General features: G+C 53.6%; 1 protein-coding gene across 2 annotated transcripts; it reads right to left on the reverse strand.

The window, feature by feature from the left end:
* Positions 1-9,378: 9,378 nt before the first annotated feature.
* On the reverse strand, positions 9,379-22,206 carry PRODH2 (proline dehydrogenase 2). Of its 2 annotated transcripts, XM_068528586.1 has the most exons (10): positions 21,969-22,191; positions 21,696-21,892; positions 21,467-21,605; positions 21,299-21,385; positions 15,279-15,359; positions 15,037-15,192; positions 14,765-14,931; positions 11,165-11,275; positions 10,691-10,776; positions 9,477-9,715 (listed from the first exon to the last, which is right to left on the reverse strand). In XM_068528586.1, the coding sequence occupies exons 1-10, from the start codon at positions 22,140-22,142 to the stop codon at positions 9,531-9,533; spliced, it is 1,383 nt and encodes a 460-aa protein (XP_068384687.1). In that variant the 5' UTR covers positions 22,143-22,191; the 3' UTR covers positions 9,477-9,530. The 2 variants fall into 2 exon arrangements, with proteins under 2 accessions (XP_068384688.1, XP_068384687.1); XM_068528587.1 differs by lacking the exon at positions 10,691-10,776 and having other exon boundaries at positions 9,379-9,715; positions 21,969-22,206.
* Positions 22,207-22,617: the final 411 nt, after the last annotated feature.

The following is a 22,617-nucleotide window of genomic DNA, read 5'->3' on the forward strand; positions in this document are numbered from 1 at the left end:
ATCTCAGGGATGAGGAAGGGGCCTGTGGCCATCCCACCAGTGCCCCATTTCTCACTTCTGCAGGCTGGAGAAGAGACTTCCTCTGATCAGCTCAGGGCTGGGCACCTGCAGGAGTAAAAGACTAGAGCTGCCACCCGGTGGCCATGGAGCTCAGGGTGGCCCTGGGAGGGTGGGGTGGGGCAGGGGCTGGGCTCAGGGTCCTCTGCTTCACCTGCCCTCGTGGCCTTCCCTACCAGCAGCCTCCAGGGTGTGGGAAGCCTCCCTGTGGGTCAGTAGGCAGGGGGTGGGCTCACAGGGCTGGGGGTCCAGCAGGGCAGCCCTGTGTGTGTGCCGCCGCAGCCCCTGCAGGGCTTGGATCTTGGCTGAGAACTTCCTCTCATACTGCTCCTCAGAGCTCTGAGTCCCCAGCAGGGAGGCTGAGTCCTGAAGGCTGGAGTACAGGGCAGGGCCCTGGGGGAAGCAGGGTTGGTTGGGGGTCACAGGTCATCGAGGGAACAGTTGGGGGTCCCAGGGGGTCCCTGGTCAGAGGAGAGGCAGCCAGGGAAATTGGGGTTGGTGACAACTGGAGGGAGGGGTCACAGGTGAGCAAATGGATGGTGGCGCAGGGCTCAGGGTATCCATACTGTTGATCTGGGCTCCAGGCAGCGGTCCAGGCTGACCCTGGCTGTGGGGCTGTGCCCTGGGCAGAGGCTGGGGCTGGGACTCGAGCTGCTGCCTAGAGTCAAGCTGCTGCCCGAGTCCCAGGCTGCACCCCTCTGGACTTTGCTGTGGCCCATGACCTGCAGAGAGCGATGGCAGAGAGCTGGCATGGTTGCCCAGGTGCCCCACAGCTCCCTTGGTCCTCCACATGCCTGTCCTGGCTCCTACCTGGGATGGGGAGGGGCCTGGGGACATCACAGGGGGCACAGGCCTGAGTGCAGTCTTGGCTCTGGGAGCCACCTCATAGTACGTCGTCTCTGGGGGAACAGCCAGTTGGTTGGAATGGGGTGGGGGCACAGCTGACCTGTGCTTAGCACCTGCTACCATCCCCTTCTTGCCCTCTAACCTGGTGGAGAACCCTGGGGTGAAGGGCACAGTGTGGTCCAATCCATTGGGGAGCTCACCTCAGAGGCTGAGTCCTGTGGAGAGGAGGCTGGGTGTGGGACATGGGCCCTGCCTGAGGTTCCAGGGCTACCACCCACCCCGGCCTACCTGCCCTATACCTGAGCCATGGCCTTCCGCAGCAGGTATTGTGTACTCTGCAGGCTGCCCCAGCGGTCAGCAGGCCCTAGACCTAGCCCAGCCTGAACCAGGGCCTGGTAGGGGGCTGGCACCAGGGGGTCCAGGGCTGGGCTCTCACTGGCCTCCTGTTCAGCCTTCACCTCAGGCCCTTCTCTTCCAGCCCAGGGAAGCTCTCCTGTGCGGAAGCATAACTGGGGGACCCAAACCGGTGGGGGGCCTCACTGGGGCAGGGAGCGGGGTCACTCGCTGATCAGTGAAGACCTCCTGGGCCAGGATGCAGAAGCTGTAGAGGTCTGAGGTGGCGGCAAGCATGTTACCGCAGATGAGCTCAAGTGGCAACCACGGGTACAGTTCGGGAGGTGGGGGCAGCCCTGGGCCTGGGCCTCCCCACGGGTAGCCCTGCTGTGGCCTGTGGAGGCCGAGGAACCTGGTGAGCCAGTGGCCGCCAGACAGGGACACAGGGGCAGGCAAGTGAGGCAGGCGCTCACCCGGGCCGCAGCCAGAGTTGGTGCAGTGGGCGCCCGTGCTCCAGGCTGCCCACTTTGGCCAGGCCTGGCCGCATCAGCTGCACAGCATGGGAGCTGAGGCCGCCAGGAGCACGCCAGCGGGCCTGCAGGAACAGCAGGGCCTCCAGCGCCTGCAGCGGCAGGTGGCCGGGCCCCCCTCTCTCGGTCCCAGCCACACGGGTTCGAAGAGCAGGCAGAGCCCCGACGGGTCGGCCAAGCGGCTCAGTGCCATCAGCAGCAACAGGCTGGGTTGGTGCAGGGCGCGGGGCAGGCGGAGAGCAGGCCACTCGTGAGGAGGCCCCAACCCACACGGGGCAGGGGGCTGGTCTCAGGCACAGATCACCACGCACCAGGGGCTGACGATCTGCCTCAGCCACCAGACGGAGGGGAAACCGAGACCCCGGGTCACACAGCCTGGCAGTGGTAGAACCAGCACCCTGTCCGTGGTACCGCCCCCCTACACCCGCCTCCTCTCAGAGGCCTACAAGACAGTGCGCAGAACTGGGTACCCACGTACCCATGGGGAGGGGTCACTCCAGTAAGAAGGCTTCATGCCAAGCGCTGGCCCAGAGGTGAAGACTGTAACCGCGGCCACTGCCACATTCCCTGGGCTTCTGTTTCCGAAACGCTTGAGTCGGGAGGGCAGGCAGGAGACTGCTCTGCAGGACTGGGCTGGCCTGGGGGCAAGGCTGGGGTGACGTACCTGCAGTGCTGAAGGTCAGGCATCAGCACGTCAGGCTGGGCTCCAGGTGCCTTCAGCTGCCGCACGGTCATGGTCACGGTCACGGGGTGGCCCCTCCACGGGAGGCTGGAGAAACGGGGAGGGGGAGAGAGTATGGGCCTGAGACAAGGGGGTTTTCCCTGTAAGGGCAGAGGAGAGCTGGGCTCTCCCCCGAGCTCTGCTGGACAGCCAGGCAGGGGTGTGGGAGGGGTCTCTCTCTCACTTGGCCATGAGGGTGTGGGAGCTGCTCTCGTAGGTGCGGTCGGGCCCGCCCCGGGCTGGCAGCAGCTCCTCGGGGTGCGCGAGGGGTCCGCCTGTTACCAGCCCCAGTGGCCACAAGCTGCTCCGCTGGGGGTGGGGAGCGGGACCATGAGGCAGGAAGAGGACGGAGTGGTCCGCACTCCCTCCAACATCTCCCGCTTACCTGGCCGAACCCTAAGGCTGGGATTTGGGGGGTTCTGATCTGCTCCGGCCTCCGTGCCCTGGGGTAAAGGGCCGTCTGAGAGTAAGTCCACGGCAGCTGGGAGTGGTGGGTAGGCAGGCTTCGGGATGTGGGCTGTTACCTGTCGGCGTGCGTCAGCCACAGACCACCACACAGGCTCTGTCCCGAACTGGCCTGCAACTGGCCCAGGGGTGCAGTGGGTGCCAACTCACTGCCATGCACCAGTGCTGACGTGTGGGCACAGCAGAGCTGTAACAGCTCCAGCACCCGGACAGGGGGTGGCACGTGGGGTGAGGCAGAGTGGGCCGCCCGCCCTGACGCCCTCACCCCACCCCAGCCACGGCTCACCTCCCAGCTCTGCTTGGCACCGCCTTGCTCTGCCCACTCCCGAGGGATGCGACCCTGCTGGTCATGCAGACGCAGGTCACCCCCCGCCTGCAGCACATGCAGCATCAACAGGCTGCGGCCCGAGAAGGCGCCCGCATGCACAGGTGTGCTGCCGTCCAGGCAGCAGCTGCAGCAGAACGATGAGAACAGTAATGGATTAGGAAAGGGACGGAACAGGGACAGGAGGTGCAGGATGGGAGGACTGAGGGATAAAGGGGTCACTACGATCATGGGAGGTGGCGATCAAGATGGGGGGCTCACTTGGGAACACAGTGGAGTCTGAGAGGGTGAGAGGATCGCGGTGAGCATGGGAGGCACTGGGAGAATGGGAAGAGTCACTGGAGGACAAGAAGGGGTGAACTGGGCTTCCCTGGCGGCGCAGTGGTTAAGAATCCGCCTGCCAATGCAGAGGACACGGGTTTGAGCCCTGGTCCGGGAAGATCCCACATGCCGCAGAGCAGCTAAGCCTGTGCGCCACAACTACTGAGCCTGTGCTCTAGAGGCCACGAGCCACAACTACTGAAGCCCACGCGCCTAGAGCCCGTGCTCCGCAACAAGAGAAGCCACCGCAATGAGAAGCCTGCGCACCGCAATGCAGAGTAGCCCCTGCTCGCCGCAACTAGAGAAAGCCCACGCACAGTAACAAAGACTCAACGCAGCCAAAAATAATAAATTTGAAAAAAAAAAATAGTGCCTTGAGGTTTGCAAGTTACGGCATAAATCTTGATAATAAACATACATTAAAAAAAAAAAGAAGGGGTGAACTGAGAGAACAAGGTGGGGGCTGGTCACTGGGGATGGGAGGGTCATCAGGGGATGGAAGGGGGTCTGAGGGAGAGAGGCCTCTGGGGAAGACAGCCCTGGCCCTCAGGCTCCCTGGGACTCAGACTCAGGGCGCTGGGAGTGTGGGGCATCACCACCTGTCCACTCACTGGTTGGGGCTGGCACCAAAGGCCAGCAGGAGCTGCACGGCAGAGCTGTGGCCCAGAAGGGCCGCGAGGAAGAGCGCCGTCTGCCCAGCAGAGTTCTCACCATCTACCTGGACAACGGAGGGGCAGCAAGGCTGAGGATTACCCCTGCCCCTTACTCCGGGGGCAGAGGTCCTCTCCCAATTCCCTGCCCCCACAGTCCCTCCTTGACTGGGTGATCCTTGACTCCAGGTTCCGTCTCTATGTCCTGGAACGCCCACCTCCAGCCGCTGGGGACTCTGCCTCAGAATCCATTTCAACACAGTCCTCACCATTAAGTCCACAGAACTGGAACAAGGTGACATCTACCTGCCATGCCAATATCCATCCCCCATCCCAGAGGTGTCAAAATCACACCAAGGGGGCTTCCCTGCTGGCGCAGTGGTTAAGAATCCGCCTGCCAATGCTGGGGACACGGGTTCGAGCCCTGGTCCGGGAAGATCCCACATGCCGCGGAGCAGCTAAGCCCGTGAGCCACAACTACTGAACCCGCAAGCCACAACTACTGAGCCCACGTGCCACAACTACTGAAGCCTGCACGTCTAGATCCCGTGCTCGGCAACAAGAGAAGCCACCGCAACGAGAAGCCCGCGCACCGCAACGAGAAGCCCGCGCACCGCAACGAGAAGCCCGCGCACAGCAACGAAGACTAGCCCCCGCTCGCTGCAACTAGAGAAAAGCCCACGCGCAGCAACGAAGACCCAAAGCAGCCAAAAATAAATAAATCAATCAAATTTATAAAAAAAAAAAATCACACCAAGGTACCCAGGGGCCAGGAGGAAGTGGACTTCATGGGCACTTGGGCTTATAGGAGCCTCGTGCACTGTCTAGGGCAGGCAGGCTCCACCCAGCTCTTCTTCACTATATGAATACAGGTCCCATGTGGTCAGCACCAAATTCAAGAAAAGCAAACTCTCTGGATTTTATCAGGAAATCTCTCAAGTTTATTTTTGAACACTGCGTTTAAGAGCTGAATCCAGGTAGTAACCTCCTCTGGATTCAGCCTCCATGCCCTTGCCAATCCCCTACTCACCATCATCCTGCTCAGAGCCCCCCTCCCAACCCTTCATCTCAACACGCATCATGTCCCAAGCCCTGTTTCTCTGCATCCATCATCCCTGAGTGCCTCTTCCTCCAGACTCTATCCCATATACCCATGGTGTCTTTGTCCTTGCATTCCTATGTAACTGGCAGACACAGCTAATTAATCATGTACTTGGTCCAACCTAGCTTGGTCTCTGCCACAAAATCCCTCCAAATGTGGTCCTTCAGGAACCTCTGAATATCACATTTACTGCATCCTATTTTACTCAGTAGCCTACCATCTTTTGCAATGGCATCCTAACTGGTTTTCTGCATTTGTCTTGCCCTGCAGAGGGATCCTCTTAAAACACAAATCATTTCACAATATAATCATTACGATAATCACTTCATTTCATGTATAACCTTATACAAGTTGTTCCAAAACAGAAAAATAGAAAAAGAGGGCAAGGCTCATTTTCATGAGGCTAGTACGACCTTAACTCCAAAACCAGATGAGAGTTTCCAGAATCAGAAATGAAGCTATAGATCAATTCAATTTATGGTCATATACACAAAGCCCCTAAATAAAGTAAAAAGGGTAACCCAATCGATTTACTCCCAGAAAGCAAGGATGATTCAACAAAAGAAAATCTATCAATGTAACAGAACACATTCATGAACTAAAGGACAAAAGTCACGTATAACTGCATCAGTAGATGCAGAAAAAGCACTTGATAAAATTCAATACCTACTTATGATTAGGGAGAAAAAAAAAACCCACCGCAGAAAACTAAGAATAGATGGGAACTTCCTTACTTGATAAAAATTACAAACCAAAACCCAAAGAGCAAGCATGGTACCTAGTGCAGAAACATAGGCTCTTCTCTTTAATATCAAGAACAAGGAAAGAGATGTCCATTGACAACAAGGTTTGGGAGTTCTGGCCAATACCTTACGACAGGAAAAAGAGATTGGAGTTTAAAGATTGAATAGCTGAGACCAAACTGTCACCATCTGCAGATAACAAAAAAGTAAAAGAATCAACACACAATTACAACTATTAAGCAAGTTCAGAAAGTGGCTGGATACACAATCAACTTACAAAAATCAATGAAAAACAGAAACTGTAAATTTGATAGTGTTAATTTCCTGCCTACAACTCCGATGGTTTCCAATCACACACAGAACAAAATCCAACAAAATTCACACCCCTCTTAAGGCCCTTTCCTGTCTGTACCTGCTGCCCCCTCCGCTTCAGTTCTCTCCCTGAGTCCCCTTGCTCCTTGCTGCTACTTACACATACCCAGTGTGTTTTGACTTCAGGGCCTTTTCACTGGCTATTCCATCTTTCTGAAGTGCTCTTCCCCCAGCTGTTTGCATGACTGACTCATACTGTGGGACCCAAGTATCACCCTATCCGAAAGGCCATCCTCTTTACCTCTCCTTTCTACGTCATTCTCATCACTCTCTTAAATTCTCATATTAGATTTCATTCACAATGACCCAGAAGGTCGTGTTTACCCATAAATCCCCATCTCAGACAACAGAGCCTTGGCACACGATAGGTGCCTGCTACACAATTGTTGACTGGCCAACTGAAGTCGCACCCTCCATTCTGCCCCTTGATCTTGTCCCCCCAGGCAGTTCCAGCAGCCAAACTCTCACCTCTCCGCAGGAGCCGGGTGAGGCCCCAGCCTGGGCCCCTGGCCACAGCCAGGCGATGCAGACGGCCCACCTGGCCTCCTGGATCCCGGAGCCCAGCTCCACGGGGAAGCGAGAACGCAGTGAGGGCATTTGTGGGCTCTGGACTCAGCTCCTGGCCAGGGATCAGCTAGCGGGTCTCATGAGGGCTTGAGGAAGTGAAGGACTAGACCTCTGGGGGGCGATAAAGACAGAGCTGGCTGGGAGTCCAGGGGGGCAGACTGAGAAAAAAAAGGCAATTCAGGAGGGGTCTGCTTTGGAGAGAGGCATCAGAATGAGAAAAGTGGTGGGCTCTGGGACAGCTACAGAACAGCAGGTCAGGGGTCCAAGGGAGTCTGGGAGTGAAGAGGATCTATGGCAATCTGAGGGCTGGGCGCTCCGTCTGGGAGAGAGGGTGTAAGGGCTACGGGGATAGGATTTGGGCCAGGGAAAGGAGTCTGGGGGCTGGGGAAGAGGGTCTGAAGACTACCTAGGGGCTGGAGGAAGAGGGGTCTGAGGGTTAGGACCTGAGAGGGGCTGGGGTCTACGGGCTGTGAGAGGGAGGCGTCCAAGGGAGGAGGACAGTCTGAGGGCAGGGTCAGCAGGCTTGAGGAGGGGTCTGAGGGTAGTGGCTGGGGTCTGTCGGCTGGGAGAGGGTCTGAGGGTTGGCGGCATGGACTGAGGTTTAGGGAAGCGTCTGTGTGCTAGGATGGGGTCTATGGATTATGAGAAGGGACGGAGGGAAGGAAGGGGTCTGAGGACTGCATCCGTGGGCTGAGGGAAGGGAGCGCGTAATGAAGACAGGGTCTGATAAAGGGGTGGGGTCTGAGGGCGTAGGAGGGGCGGGAAGGAAGGGAGGAGTATGAGGGAGGGGGAGGTCTGAGGGCGGGGTCTGTGGGCTGGGGAAGGGGCCCGGTGGACGGCTGAGTGCCCAGTCCCTGGAGCTTTGTACCTACCGTTGGGCTCCAACAGTGATCCCCACGTGGCTGCCACGTGACCCCGTGCACTAGTTCTGGCGATCTGAGCGGGAATCCTCGGCTCGTGCGCACCAGCTGGCTCTGGCCACCTGTGCGCTTGCGCAGTGGCCTCCCGCCCCTGAGAGCTGCCCCTGCGGCCCTGAGGTGACCCGGTAGAAGAGACAGCAATGGCCACCCCAGAGCTACTGACTGCTCCCTAATGTTACCGCCTTCTTGTTTGGGCTGGCGGGCCCTTTATGATCCCTGCCCTTGGCTGTCTTTCCATGCTTTTCACCCAGGCCCGCGGGGGGTTTCCTCCGTCTCAGCCCCAGCCTCTCTTCTTTGCCCCACACCTGGGGCTCCACAATGTCCGGGACACCTCTCCTTGGACGTCCCCTGGGACCCTCACACCCACTGGGTCCCACACCGGCCTCAGTATCTCCCCCAAACTGCATCTCCTCCCAGATCCCCATCTCAGAGTTGGACCCACTGTCCCCTCTTTAGGCCAGAGCCCTGGGCCTGGCCCTGAATGTCTCCCTCAAAACCAGCCTATCAGCTCCACGGCCCTTCGCTCAGTCTCCTGATTGTTCTTTCCACCAGCCCCCTCCTCCCTTCCCCACACCCTGCCCTGCTCTACCCACCTGCCAGGATACCCTACCCTGGCTTCCTCTGGGCTCTCAGGCAGAAAGCTCAAGGTCCACCCGCCATGCAGCAGCCAAGGGACTCTCACTAAAGCCCAACCTGACTCTGTCCCTCCCCTGCTTCAAAGCCTCCTTACACCCCAGTGCCCTTGGGATAGAGTCGATACCCTGCAGTGTGGCACCCAAGACTGCATCTTCTGGCCCCCCACCCTCCATCCTTGTCCCCCGACTCCGCAGTCTGTTTATGCACATGCCCTTGTCTTGGAATGCTCTTCTCAGTATTCACTTGGTTATTCTTATGAATTCTCTGGGATGCCCTCTTGATCACCAGGTGTCTCCTCTGGCCTCCTACAGCCTCCAGGCTTTTCCCAACGTTGCCCTGATACTCTGCCTGGCCTCCCCTCATCACAGCCCTGACCACCCTGGGCTGTCACTGTCTGAAGATGGGTCTGTCTACCCCTACTGGACTAAGAGCTCTGTGAGGCCAGGCCTGGGGTTGTGTTTGGTCACTGTTGTGTCCCTAGCACTGTTCACCTGGAAGCCTAGCTCAGAAGGAGACTCAGTAAATGCTTATTAAATGAGAGAGTGGCTTGGTTCTTCTCTCTGTCCCTCCGTGCACGTGTGGCCTTAGCCCAGCCTCTGGATTTCAGTGCCTCAGTGTCTGCCTTCATCTGTGCTCTTCACCTGGGCGTCCACTGGAGTGAAGACAATTCCCGCGTGAGCAACTAACTGGCTGAGTAGAGCTGACCCCAGGCCCATCGCAGGATCGTCTGCCTCAGGGTTGGTGGGGGAGCTCATTAGCCTTTGATCAATGCCCTTGCTATGCTCTAGGGTCATCTAAAGATCTCTCTTGAGCCACAGAGCTCCCTTAGCTTGGGCTGGCTGAGGGTGGGATGAGCCCTTCCCCAAGGAGGTGGCTTCCGTACAGGGCAGCTGCCTGGGCAGCAGCTCAGGACCTTTATTGACCGTATGACCCCTGGGGGTGCTAATGGGGTACCCTCAGGCCCCGCCCCAGCAGCCTCCGCCGAAGTTCCTGGCTGAGCAGCTCCTGCTCCCTGCGGGCACCCCGCAGTACACTTCGGTTCTCCTGGGCCCTCCGGATCAGGTAGGGGATCACTTCCTCCAGGGAGCCATAGGGGATGGACTTGTACACGGCATAGCCAGCCTGCCCTGGAGGGAGAGTATTTGCAGGGTGTGGGCTGGTGTTTGGGGAGAGGCTCCCCCAGGCCCCATCTGGAACAGAGATTTCCACTTCTGAGAACATGGCAGACTAGGTGGGTTGGACAAAATCTCCCACTGAAAAAACTAAAAATCCTGGAGTAAACATTAAAAACAAAATCTTCTCAAAGTTATGAAAATGCTGCCAAGAGAATAAGGAATTTACTAATCCAAGAATTAAGAGAAAGTGAGAATCCAGAGAAGGAAGGGTTACACAAGAAGCATTTCTATCCTGAAGGCAAAATTGAGCTGCTATTTAATGACTTCAAAGCTGAGGGGGTACAGAAATGGAGGCCCAAAGCCTGACCAGGGTAAGAATTATAAAGGAGAACTTCCCCAGATTAAGTTGGAACCCCAAAATCTAGACCCTCAAAGTAAGAGTTAACAAGAAGTCAACCCTCCCACCCTCCCTCACTCCCAGGGAATGGCCTTGACCATGAGCAGAGCAAGAAAAAAAATAGAGAAATCCATCTCTGACAGGTTGTGGCCATGGGTTAGTCCCCTAAAATATTTGCAGCCCCAATTTGCATCCCTGGGATATCTCAAGAAACCTCAAGCTGTGAAGTTAGGGTGCACTGATTTTGTACCCCTTAGCACCTGGCAGAAGAAAACATAAATCTTCTGGTCTCAGGCCCTGGTGAACAACACAGTAAAGATAACAAAGCACACAGGTGACAAGATACCATGATGAAGAACCAACAAAAACAACAGACCACAGACACAGAGACACAGGCCTGCAAGGCCTTCAGCTATGGGACAGATCTATCTGGAAGGGTCTGGCGCTGGGCCGGCTGCAGGCTCTGGATGGGAGCCTGGCCAGGCATTGCCTGGGAATGGAAGATGGGATCTGTTTGGGAGGGAATGAGGCCTGGGGCTGACTGGGTGGGATGTGGGAGTGGGGCTGGGAGGGACAGATCATTCACATACCCAGTGCCAAGGAGACATGGTCACACATCCCCAGAAGTTGTCCAAAACAGACAGGCCCATCCAGAGGAATGCCCAGCTCCCACATGCTACAGAAAAGGCCACATCATCAGTCCAGACAGTGGCTGCATCCCGAGCTGAAAGTCAGCCATGATGCACTCATACGGCTGTGCTAGTTATTCGAATATTGAAGTACTTCCAAACTCACCGATAAATAACCACTGCCCTGGGCCCCCTGAAGGATCCCCAGTGAGTCCCCACTTCTTCCCTGGAACCCTGGGACCTCCCCATGCCCCAGCAAATCAGGGGCAATGCCTTGTTCAGCTGGGGCCTATGGGACCTGCAGGTGTAGCAGGAGTTAAATATTTTGAATATCCTCCCCAGATCCCCTTTGAACCTAGCGGCCCGCACTGTCCCTCCCCTTGTTCCACGTCCACCACCCTTTGGGCACCTATTTCCCGTTCCCCTACTTCCTACCGCTTGGTCGCCTGGTGAACAGAATCCTCATTGTGGGACGCCACCATGAGGGGGCACATGGGGCCACGATGGGACACCTGGGTCAGCATCAGCTCCAGACAGCGGCTGTAACTGAAGGGAGATGAAGGTCTGGCGTATGACACCTGGTAAGTGCGGGTTAGGCCCCAGGGACTGGGGATTTCTGTCCTTGGGAGGTGGGGTGCCTAAGGGCAAGGACCCTGAAGTCAGGAAGTACCTGCATCCCACCTGCCTCCGCTGCGAGAGACATCCCCCTCTGAGCCTTTTTCTTCTCTTTCACAACCCACGTTCACCTAACAGTGTTGTTGTGAGGATGGAGTGAGATGGGGGTGGACCTAAAGCCTCTGGCACAATGGCACTCTCACAGCAAAGGGCCGCATCACACAAGATGACATTTATCCAAGGTCATTCACTGCAGCAGTGTCTACAGAGCAGGGTTAGTAACAACCCAAAGGTCTGTAAGTGGGGGACCGGCTAAATGAGCACTCAGAGGAGAGTGGAGTGCCCCTGCGGGGGCAGGGAGACCCCGTGATTACATGGGGATGTGAGTGGACGTGAGCTGTGTCGGTGTGTTCATTTTCATATCATTTTGATTTTTGAATCATGTGAATGTATTATTTATTCAAAATCTCTATTAAAACATGAATGGTACTGTGCTGGAGAAGATGTGGAGAAATTGGAACCCTCCCACCGTGCTGGTGTGAGTCTAAAATGCTGCAGCCACTTTGGAAAACCATCTGGTAGTTCCTCAAAAAGTTAAACATGGAGTGACCATATAACCCAGCGATTCCAGTCCTAGAGAACTCAACTTTTGAGAATGAAAACTGTATGTTTACACAAAAATGTGTATGTGAATGTTCATAGCAGCACTATCCACAATTGCCAAAAAAAGTAGAAACAATCCAAATATCCATCAACTGATGAAAGGATAAAACAAATGTGGACTCTCCATACAATGGAATATTATGCGACCATAACAAGGAATGAAGCACTGACACGAGCTACAACATGGTTGAACCTTGAAAACATTATGCTGAGTGAAAGAAGCCAGGTACAAAAGGTCACATATTATATGATTCCATTAATATGAAATGTCCAGAATAGACAAATCTATAGAGACAGAAAGTAGATTAGTGGTTGCCAGGGGCTGAGGAGGGGTGGGAATGGGGAGTGACTGCTAATGCATACGGGGTTTCTTGTTGAGGTGATGAAAATGTTCTGGAATTAGATAGTGGTGATGGCTGCACAATCTTATGAACATATTAAAGGCCACTGAATTGTACACTTTTTTTTTTTTTTAAAGTTTTATTTATTTATTTATTTATTTATTTATGGCTGTGTTGGGTCTTCATTTCTGTGTGAGGGCTTTCTCTAGTTGTGGCAAGTGGGGACCACTCTTCATCGCGGTGCGCGGGCCTCTCATTATCGCGGCCTCTCTTGTTGTGGAGCACAGGCTCCAGATGCGCAGGCTCAGTAATTGTGGCTCACCGGCCTAGTTGCTCCGCGGCATGTGGGATCTTCCCGGACCAGGGCTCGAACCCGTGTCCCCTGCATTGGCAGGCAGACTCTCAACCACTGCGCCACCAGGGAAGCCCCCTTTTTTTTTTTCTTTTAAATTTTTTATTTATTTACTTATTTATCTATTTATTTATTTATGACTACACATGGCATGGCTTGTGGGATCTTAGTTCCCCAACCAGGGATTGAACCTGGGCCCTCGGCAGTGAAAGCACAGAGTCCTAACCACTGGACCACCAGGGGATTCCCTTGTACACTTTTAAATAGCAAATTTTACGATATGTGAATTATATCTCAGTAAAAATATGGTGCCAAATGATTAAGCCTATGGGACACAAATGTGCCTAGGAACCTTCATGGGCTTGGATGCAAGCTTAGCCTTCGTGGCTTGGCAACTTGCTCTGGAAGCTTGGTAAGTACTTGCAACTCTACAAACCTCTCCTTGGTGCACTGTGAAATGGAATTGGGCTTTGAAAACTCCATGAGGACAGGGCCTGGTGGCCACCTTGGCTGCCACTGCAGCCAGGGTCCAACACAGGTCCTGATCTAAATCAGGTGGTCAGGGACTTCCCTGGTGTTACAGTGGTTAAGAATCCGCCTGCCAATGTGGGGGACACGGGTTCGAGCCCCAGTCCGGGAAGACCCCACATGCCGCGGAGCAACTAAGCCCGTGCGCCACAACTACTGAGCCCGAGCTCTAGAGCCCGTGAGCCACAACTACTGAGCCTGCGTGCCATAACTACTGAAGCCCATGCGCCTAGAGCCCGTGCTCCACAACAAGAGAAGCCAGCGCAATGAGAAGCCCACGCACAGCAACGAAGAGTAGCCCCCGCTCGCCGCAACTAGAGAAAGCCTGCGTGCAGCAACGAAGACCCAACACAGCCAAAACTAAATAAATAAATAAATTTTAAAGAAAAATAAATAAATAAAGTGGTCAGCAAGTATGTATTGAAAGAATAAATTCTTTTTCTTTTTTTTTTTTTGGCTGCGGCCTCTCGGCTTACAGGATCTTAGTTCCCCAACCAGGGATTGAACCTGGGCCCCTAACAGTGAAAGCCCAGAATCCTAACCACTGGACTGCCAGGGAATTCCCTGAAAGAATAAATTCTTTCTTCCCAGGGCCATGGGATGGTGGCCCAAGGAACTCACAATGATTTGAGGTGAGTAAAAATGTGGGTTCTAGAGCCAGTCTGCCAAAAATCTTGGCCCTGCCACTCACTAGCTGTGCGAGCCTGGGTAAGTGATTCCACTTCTCTGTGCCTCGATTTCATCCCCTGTGAAATGGGGATGATAATAATAGTATCTACTGCTTGGGTTGTTTATTCATTCTTTCAACAGATCTGTACCGAGCACCCACCACACAGCAGGCGCAATTTTAAGCACTGGGGGTTCAGCAGTGAACAAATCAGAACGCCCTGCCCTCCTGGGCCCACGCTCCCGTGGGTGAGACGAATAATGAGCAACCGAATGTGAAACCTCAACTGCTGATAAGCGCCGGAAGAAAAATAAATCTAAGAAGTGAGTGGGTGTGGAGAGTTCTAGTTTTTGATAGGGAGGGCAGGAAGGTCCCCTGAGAAGGTACCAACAAGTAAAGACCTGAGGAGGTGAGGGATTGAGCCACACCACTGTCTGGAGGTAGAAGGTTCTGGGCAGTGGGAACAGGAAGTGCAAAGGCCCTGGGGGTCATCAAGGAGGCCAGTGTGGCTGGAGCGAAGTGAGCGAGGAGACAGGATTGCAGGCCGCTGCAAGGATCTGGGGTTTATCAAGGGCGCACTGGGAGCCATGGAAGGATTTTGAACTGAGGAGGGACAAGATCTGAGGCAGGTGTTAAGAGGCTCCCTCTGGCTGCACAGTGGGGACCGAATGGGGAGGGGGGATAGAGGAGGGAGCAGGAAGCCCAAGGAGGAGGCTGATCTCCAGGTGGGAAGTGACGGTGTCCTGGGCCGGGGAGAGGGAGTGCTGTGTAGACCCACATAGGACGCTCGGCACCATGGCGAGTGAGCTCTAATGAAAGGTTAGATGCTAATATTATTTGTCTCAGAGGCCAGCCCGCCCCAGTCCCACCTCTGATTGGTAGCCTTGTAGTCAGGCTGAGTGGGATCTTCGGTACCCTGGAGCCGGGCCACCTCTCTCTCCTTGTCCAGATACGCCCCTCGTACCAACTTCACCCCGAAGGCCAGGCCAGCCCTGTCTGCGGCCTCAGCATCCCGCCTCAGCTGCTCGTAGGTGTCCTGGCAGAGCACAGGGGCAGCTTCGGGTCAAGGTGCTGGGACCCCGGCCTGCGGTCCCCTCCCCCGGACCCCCCCCCCCCCCGCAGCCCCAAGTGCACCACACACCTTCAGATAGGCCTGGTAAGTGTTCCACACCCAGGGCCCGCCTTCCCTGGGGCTGTTCCAGCGAGTGGCCAGAGCGGCTACCAGCAGAGAGAGTGCAGGGTTCAGGCAGGTGTACTCAGCATCCACCAGGAGCCTCACATGCTGGGCCCGGGCGTGCTGAGGGTGAGAGAGACTGTGGTCGGACCCCCAGGAGTGACCAGCAAGCAGGTGCAGTGGAGCCAGACCGCGGCCGCAGGTGTTACCTGTACCACCCGGTGCAAACGGCTCAAGGAGGCCTGGAGATGCCGGGTTTGCTCGGCATTGAGGCAGGAGACCTGGAGGTCCTGTGGGGGGCAGGGGGTGGCAAGAGCAGTTCAGGGCTACTGGACCCTTCCAGAGCCTAAGTCTTCTCTCCCCCACCAGCAGGAAGGGAAAAAATGTTTAGAAATTGTTAGAAATCTGAAAAGTAGCTGTATCACATTGATATTATTTATTGATTGATTGATATTATTTATTTATTATTATTTATTATTTATTTATTGTATATTTATTTATACAGTGGTTGAGAGCTCAGAATCTGAGTTTGAATCCTGGCTCCACCACTTACTGTGTGGCCTTGAACAAATCATATAACCCCTCTGGGCCTCAATGTTCTCCTCTGTAAAATGGGGGTGATAATAATAACTACCTCATGGAGTTGCTGTGTGGATAAAAATGGGTTAATATATGAGATGTGCCTGGACATAAACAGGACAGGACAGTGGCAGAATATGATAAGCACTCAATACATGCTATAATAATAGGTGGCTTCAAATGCCATCTTATGTATTTAATCTTCACAATGATCCTAGTAGGCAGATGTTATTCCAAGCTCCATTTTCCAGTGGGAGAGTGATGTGACTTGGAATTAGCATCTAGAAAGTGCTTGGAACAGTAGCTAGATCATAATGAGAGCCATAAGTGTTACCTTGCATTAGTCTCTTGGGACCTCAGTTTCCTCATCAAACTTTGAAGGCCTCATTGCAACTCACAAGGCTCCCCTGGTCTGGCCCCTCTGCTCTCACCTCCTCCCACCCTCCGCCTGGCTTACTGCCCTCCAGCCTCACTGGCCTCCCTGTGAGTCTTTGAACATGCCAGGTACCTTCCCACCTCAGAGCCTTTGCTCTGGCTGTTCCTTCCGCCTGGAACACTTTTCCCCTAGATGTCCACTTACTTCACTCCAACCTCTCCGCAGGGTCTTTATTTCAATGCCACCTTCTCTATGAGGTTTTCTCTGGTTTGAACTTGCAACTCCCTTCCTGGGGCTTTCCTTTCCCCTTCCTCAGCCTTATTTTTCCCTACGATGGCTGTCTATACTTGTAACATATCAGCTTTGTTTTTTGGTTTTTGTTTTAGTATAATTAAACATTTATTACATTTTTTCACACACTTATGGATAGAGTGAAGAGAGGGCAATGTTTCTCTGTGTCTGTCTCTGCGCCACACTCCCCATCTGAATCCAAGATCATTTGATTGTAAGGGAACAATAAACAGAAACCTTTCAAAAGAGCTCAAGTGAAAAGGCGGTTTACTAATATGGGGAAGCTCTCGGAGCCCAATTTCAAAAGTACCTACTTTATCTGCATTAATTAATTTGATCCCCTAAAACAATTAAGTAAATATTATTCCCAATTTCCAGATTAGGAAACTGAGACCCCGAGGGGTACTAGAACCTAAACTTGAAAAAGAATGATTTTCCTGGCTTGGTGCACTGCCCCCCCAACCACCCCTCACCGGCATGAGGCCGGCAAGCCCCGAATGGGCTTTGGTTTTTTTGTTTTTTTGTTTTTAAAGATAAGCTTTTTTTTTTTTTTTTAATTTATTTATTTATTTATTTTTGCTGTGTTGGGTCTTCGTTTCTGTGCGAGGGCTTTCTCTAGTTGCGGCGAGCGGGGGCCTCTCACTGTCGCGGCCTCTCCTGTTGCGGAGCACAGGCTCCAGACACGCAGGCTCAGTAGTTGTAGTTCACGGGCTTAGTTGCTCCGCGGCCTGTGGGATCTTCCCAGACCAAGGCTCGAACCCGTGTCCCCTGCATTGGCAGGCAGATTCTCAACCACTGCGCCACCAGGGAAGCCCTGGGCTTTGGTTTTAACAATTGAGTGTCTCTTGTGCCTCCCGGACTAGCAAGTAATTACCTCGAGGGCAGAGATTTTGTTTATCTCGGGCATCATCCCCACCCCTGGCACAGCACCTGGAACGTGGTAGATGTTCAACAAACGTTTAGGGAATTGTTACATTTGTAACGTGGAAATAATAACTGTCCCTAATTCCGGGTCCTCTTATGGGGATTCCAGGGTGAATGCGAGCTGCTGGTGACTCGGGGAGTCCAGCTGGGTTCAAAGACATTGGGAAGTTAAAGAAAGAGGAACAGGTGGAATCTAGGGCTCCATTATAGTCAACAGGATGGATATGGATCCCGTCCTGGGGGAGAAGATTCTCCAGCAGAAGGGAAGGGTGAGGGGCACCTGCGGAGTTCTTCTCCCCAGTCAGAGAATTGTCTCCCTGTGGGACATTATCCCAGGGGAGTTCTGGGGTGTGAGCAGCTGGTGGAGCCGCCGCCCTCACAGAGGGCCGACAGGGTGCCAGGTGCTGTTTCAGGGCCTCATTTACCCTTCACCACCCTCTGAAGTAGGGACTATCGTCATCCCCATTTTACAGAGGGGGAAACAGAGGTGAAGGCACAGAGAGGTGAAGTCATTCGTCTAAAATCACACAGCTTGGGACTGCCCTGGTGGAGAATGGTTAAGAATCCGCCTGCCGGGCTTCCCTGGTGGCGCAGTGGTTGAGAGTCTGCCTGCCAATGCAGGGGACACGGGTTCGAGCCCTGGTCTGGGAAGATCCCACGTGCCGCGGAGCAACTAGGCCCGTGAGCCACAATTACTGAGCCTGCGCGTCTGGAGCCTGTGCTCCGCAACAAGAGAGGCCGTGATAGTGAGAGGCCCGCGCACCGTGACGAAGAGTGGCCCCCGCTTGCCGCAACTGGAGAAAGCCCTCGCACAGAAACGAAGACCCAACACAGCCATAAATAAATAAATAAATAAATAAATAATTAATTAATTAAAAAAAAAGAATCCGCCTGCCAATGCAGGGGACACGGGTCCGAGCCCTGGTCTGGGAAGATCCCACATGCCGCGGAGCAACTAAGCCTGTGCGCCACAACTACTGAACCTGCGCTCTAGATCCCGTGAGCCACAACTACTGAGCCTGCGTGCCACAACTGCTGAAGCCCACGCGCCTAGAACCCATGCTCCACAACAAGAGAAGCTACCGCAATGAGAAGCCCGCGCACTGCAACGAAGAGTAGCCCCCACTCGCCACAACTAGAGAAAGCCCACGCACAGCAATGAAGATCCAACACAGCCAAAAATAAAAATAAATAAATAAATAAACTTATAAAATCATACAGCTTGACCTGGGATTTAAACCTCAGCATCTCCAGGCAGAGAGTAAATGCTTCCCTCGAACACATATAAACCACTTAGGACAGTGCGTGGCACGTTGTGAGTGGTAAGTTCTCCACCATTAATTTACTGTTTCAGACTCACTTGCTCCATTCATTTACTCATTTATTTAACATATGTTTATCACATCTTGTCTAGGTGCCATGGCCTGGGATATGGCCGTGAACGGGACAGTTATGAATCATGCTGTGGAGCCAGTGGCTGTGAAGACCAAGGATGGGTGGGGCCTGGGGTCTGGGATGGGGGTGGTAGGACTGCTCTGAGATGGGGACAGGAGGAAGGGGCAGGTCTGGGGAGACACAGGCCAGCGTGGGACCCAGCTGGTGTGAGGGGTCTGGGGGACGTCCAGGCGGAGGTTCCAGAGGGGCTCAGGGGAAAGGCTGGGGCTGGAGACAGAAGGCAGGCATCATGAGTGCAGAGCAGGGAAACAGGCTGTGGGTGAGAAGGTCCCTTCGAGGGGAGTAAGGACTGAGAGGGGAGTGAGCCGGGACCTCGCCCTGGGGAACCTCCATATTTAAGAGTCAGGCAGAGTAAAACCTAACAAAGATTGAGAATGAGCTGGCAGAGATGGAAAAGGAACACCAGGTCTGATGGTGTTGGGGAAGCCAAGGGAAGCTAGTGACACAGAGGGATGAGGGCCCCTCTGTAATCGTGCAGATGCCAGCCTGGCAGGGGCTTTAGTCTTTAAAACCACCCTGGGAAGAAATTACTCTCACTGTCCTCACATGAGTAAACTAAGTTCATGAAGAGGTGAAATTCGGTACACTCCAAAGCTGATCCTTTGAAGCACTGAGTCCTGCTTCTGTGTGTTCTGTGGCACATATTAAAAATTACAAATTAAAAAAAGAAACCTCAGCAGGTCCCAGGCATCATTATTTGGGGTGACGGAGACTCAGAGGCCAGCCGGGTGTCCATCCCAGGAGAGGTAAACCATGCGGCCAGAAGCAGCCATTAAAAACAATGGATTAGGGACTTCCCTGGTGGTCCAGTGGTTGGGACTCAACACTCCCAGGGCAGGGGGCCCAGGTTCGATCCTTGGTCAGGGAACTAGATCCCACATGCTGTAACTAAGAGTCCACATGCTACAACTAAAAGATCTCGCACGCGGCAACGAAGATCCCGCGTGCCACAACTAGGACCCAGAGCAGCCAAATAAATAAATAAATATTTTTAAAAATGGATTAGATGTACACAGAGATGCTTGGAGGGATCTTAAAATCAGAGTGCTCAGTGAAAAAAGTAAGAAACAGAATGCCATAGATAACATAACGTTACTTGTGTGCGTTTAAAACTATACCCTCCCCCCCCCACCCCAGCCCCATTGATGGAGAAGGGCACAAGGGAACTTCCTGCAGTGATGGAAATGTTCTATACCTTGATAGGGATTTGAATTGCTCAGGTGTGTATCTGTCAAAGCTCATCAAAGGGTACATTGACAATGTGTGCATTTCATTGTATGTAAATTTTACCTGAAAAGAAATAAATACTGAGCTCTAATTGGTGATGTGCATTCTGAAGCATTTGGGGGAGAAGTGTGCTGGTGTCTGCAAGTTACTTTGAAATGCATCAAAAAAATGTGGATTGGTGGGTGGATAGAGGAATGGATAGAAGGATAGATACGATTTAAAGCAAGTATATGCCCAGTGGAATGGACATACATACACTACCAAATGTAAAACCGATAGCTAGTGGGAAGCAGCCGCATAGCACAGGGAGATCAGCTCGGTGCTTTGTGACCACCTTGAGGGGTGGGATAGGGAGGGTGGGAGGGAGGGAGACGCAAGAGGGAAGAGATATGGGGATATATGTATATGTATAGCTGATTCACTTTGTTATAAGGCAGAAAATAACACACCATTGTAAAGCAATTATACTCCAATAAAGATGTTTAAAAAATAAATAAATAAATAAATAAAGCAAGTATAGTTAAATGTTAACGGCAGCAGGTATATGGGTGTTCACTGTAAAATTCTTTCAACTTTTCTGTATCTTTGAAAATTTTCATAATAAAATGTTGGAAAAATATGCCCCCAAAGAGCATATACTTGGCAAAACAAAATCACAGTAACAAAGAGATACATGCTGCTGATGGCAGGGAAGGTAAAAATTAGATATGGAAATAAAGAATAAACAAAAGAGGGACTTCCCTGGTGGCGCAGTGGTTAAGACTCCGTGCTCCCAATGCAGGGGGCCCGGGTTCGATCCCTGCTCAGGGAACTAGATTCCACATGCATGCCGCAACTAAGGGGCCTGCCGGCAACAACTAAAGAGCACACGTGCCACAACTAAGGAGCCCACCTGCCATGACTAAAGCCTGGTGCAACCAAATAAATAAATGAATAAAAGAAATATTTTTCAAAAGTTACAGTTAATTAAAAAAAAAGGAATAAATGAAAGAACAAATGAGTGAATGAATGAACCAAAACCCATTGGTCTAATGCTTCCAGCTAGTTAGCACACACTAGCATAGCTGAGTTGATTGATAAAATATTGATTACTTTCTTCCAGTTGGTAAAGAGCTGCTGTCTCAATCTCTCCTCTGAGAGCTCCCAGCCCCCAGGCCCCTCCCCTAGAGTCCCCCGGTGACCCATATTCCATTTATTCCAGCCATGCCCCAGGTCTGTAGCCACATTTATTCTGATCATTCTAAGCCTGGAAAGTAGAGGTAGTTAAATATTTTGAACATGCCGCTTGCGGGTGCCTGCTACCTCCAAGTCCAGGGGGCTCTGCTTCCCCCACATTCCCCACCAGCCATTCAATCTCCCCCAGCTTGAGGCCCTTACCCGCCCAGAGTCCATGGCTTCTGCCAGTCTTTCAGGGCTCAGCTCCAGGGAACCCCCCGGCCTTCGGACCCGCGAGGTTAGCTCCTTCTGGAATGGGGTGGTAGGTGGGGTGTGAGGGGGCCCTGGCGGGCAGCCACCCCGTCCCCCCCCCCTCCGCTGGTCCCTTACACAGAGGCGAGTGTTCATCAGCGCCGTAATCTTCAGCTGCATGAGGATGTTTCCGGTCGGGCCAGGGGTCTCCAGGAGGCCTCGTGACAGGTCCACGCATCGAAGCATAGCGCTGAGGTTCCCCTCGTACCAGGCCTCGCTGCCCAGCCAGCAGGCGTCAGGGTTTGGAGCCCACTCACCCCCTTCTTGCAAGCCCCCCGGCCACCCTGGTCCCTGGCCCCCGACTCACCCAGTCTTGACAGCTGAGTCTGGCTCCTCCTCAGTGGGCACCGCCAGCAGGGGCCGGAGGCCTAGGGTCTGGAGCTGTTGGACACAGCCCCTCACCTCCTCTGTGGTCTCACCAGCCACGAACTGCCCGTAGATGGACGCTCGGAGAAGCGCGCCCGAGAGCTGGGACCCCAGGAGTCGCTGAGACCAGGCTTGGAGCTGGGGTGACAGGGAGCAAGGGCTCAGAGCCTGGCCCTGGGGACCCCCTGGGCCAGTCCCCAGGGTCACTGCTCACCGCCAGGCCGTGGGTGACCAGAGGGGGCCAGGCACACAGCCGTAGCACCAGCAAAGCCCGGGTCAGTTCTCCCGTGCCCTTGAGGTGGAAGGCCCCACCATCAAAGCTCAGGGGCTTCCAGCCCCCAGGGGAGGGGCCAGCTTGGGAGCAGAGCGCACGGCAGGTCCAGAGCATCAGGAGTCCTTCGCCACTTCCACACCAGGTCAGGGGGCTTTGAGGGCAGCTGGTCTGCCTAGTGCCCCTTGCCCGGCCAGGGGCAGTGACTGATTAACCAGACCGTAACCAGGGAAAGGCAAATCTTTAGGATCATAGGCTCCTTGGGGGGCAGTTAATTATTAACTTATGGGGACATAGTTCAGAATAATGGGGACAGGAAAGGAAACCCCCAAAAACAGCCCCCAACGACCCTCAGAATAACAGCTCACAATTATTAGGTGCCCATCATACGCCAGTGGGTGTTAAGTGAGAATGTGGGTTCTGGGAGCAAGGCAGTGTGGCTTTGTGATCTTGGGAAAGTTATTAACCTCTCTTGTTGCAATTGCTTCATCTTAAAATGGGAGAGAGGGTAGTGCTACTGAATAAATTTGAAAATGCACATAACCTTTTACCTATCTGTTCCATATTAAGTATATATCTTAGAGAACTTGAA

This window comes from Eschrichtius robustus, chromosome 19 (genome assembly GCF_028021215.1).
Source record: "Eschrichtius robustus isolate mEscRob2 chromosome 19, mEscRob2.pri, whole genome shotgun sequence".
NCBI classification, from domain to species: Eukaryota; Metazoa; Chordata; class Mammalia; order Artiodactyla; family Eschrichtiidae; genus Eschrichtius; species Eschrichtius robustus.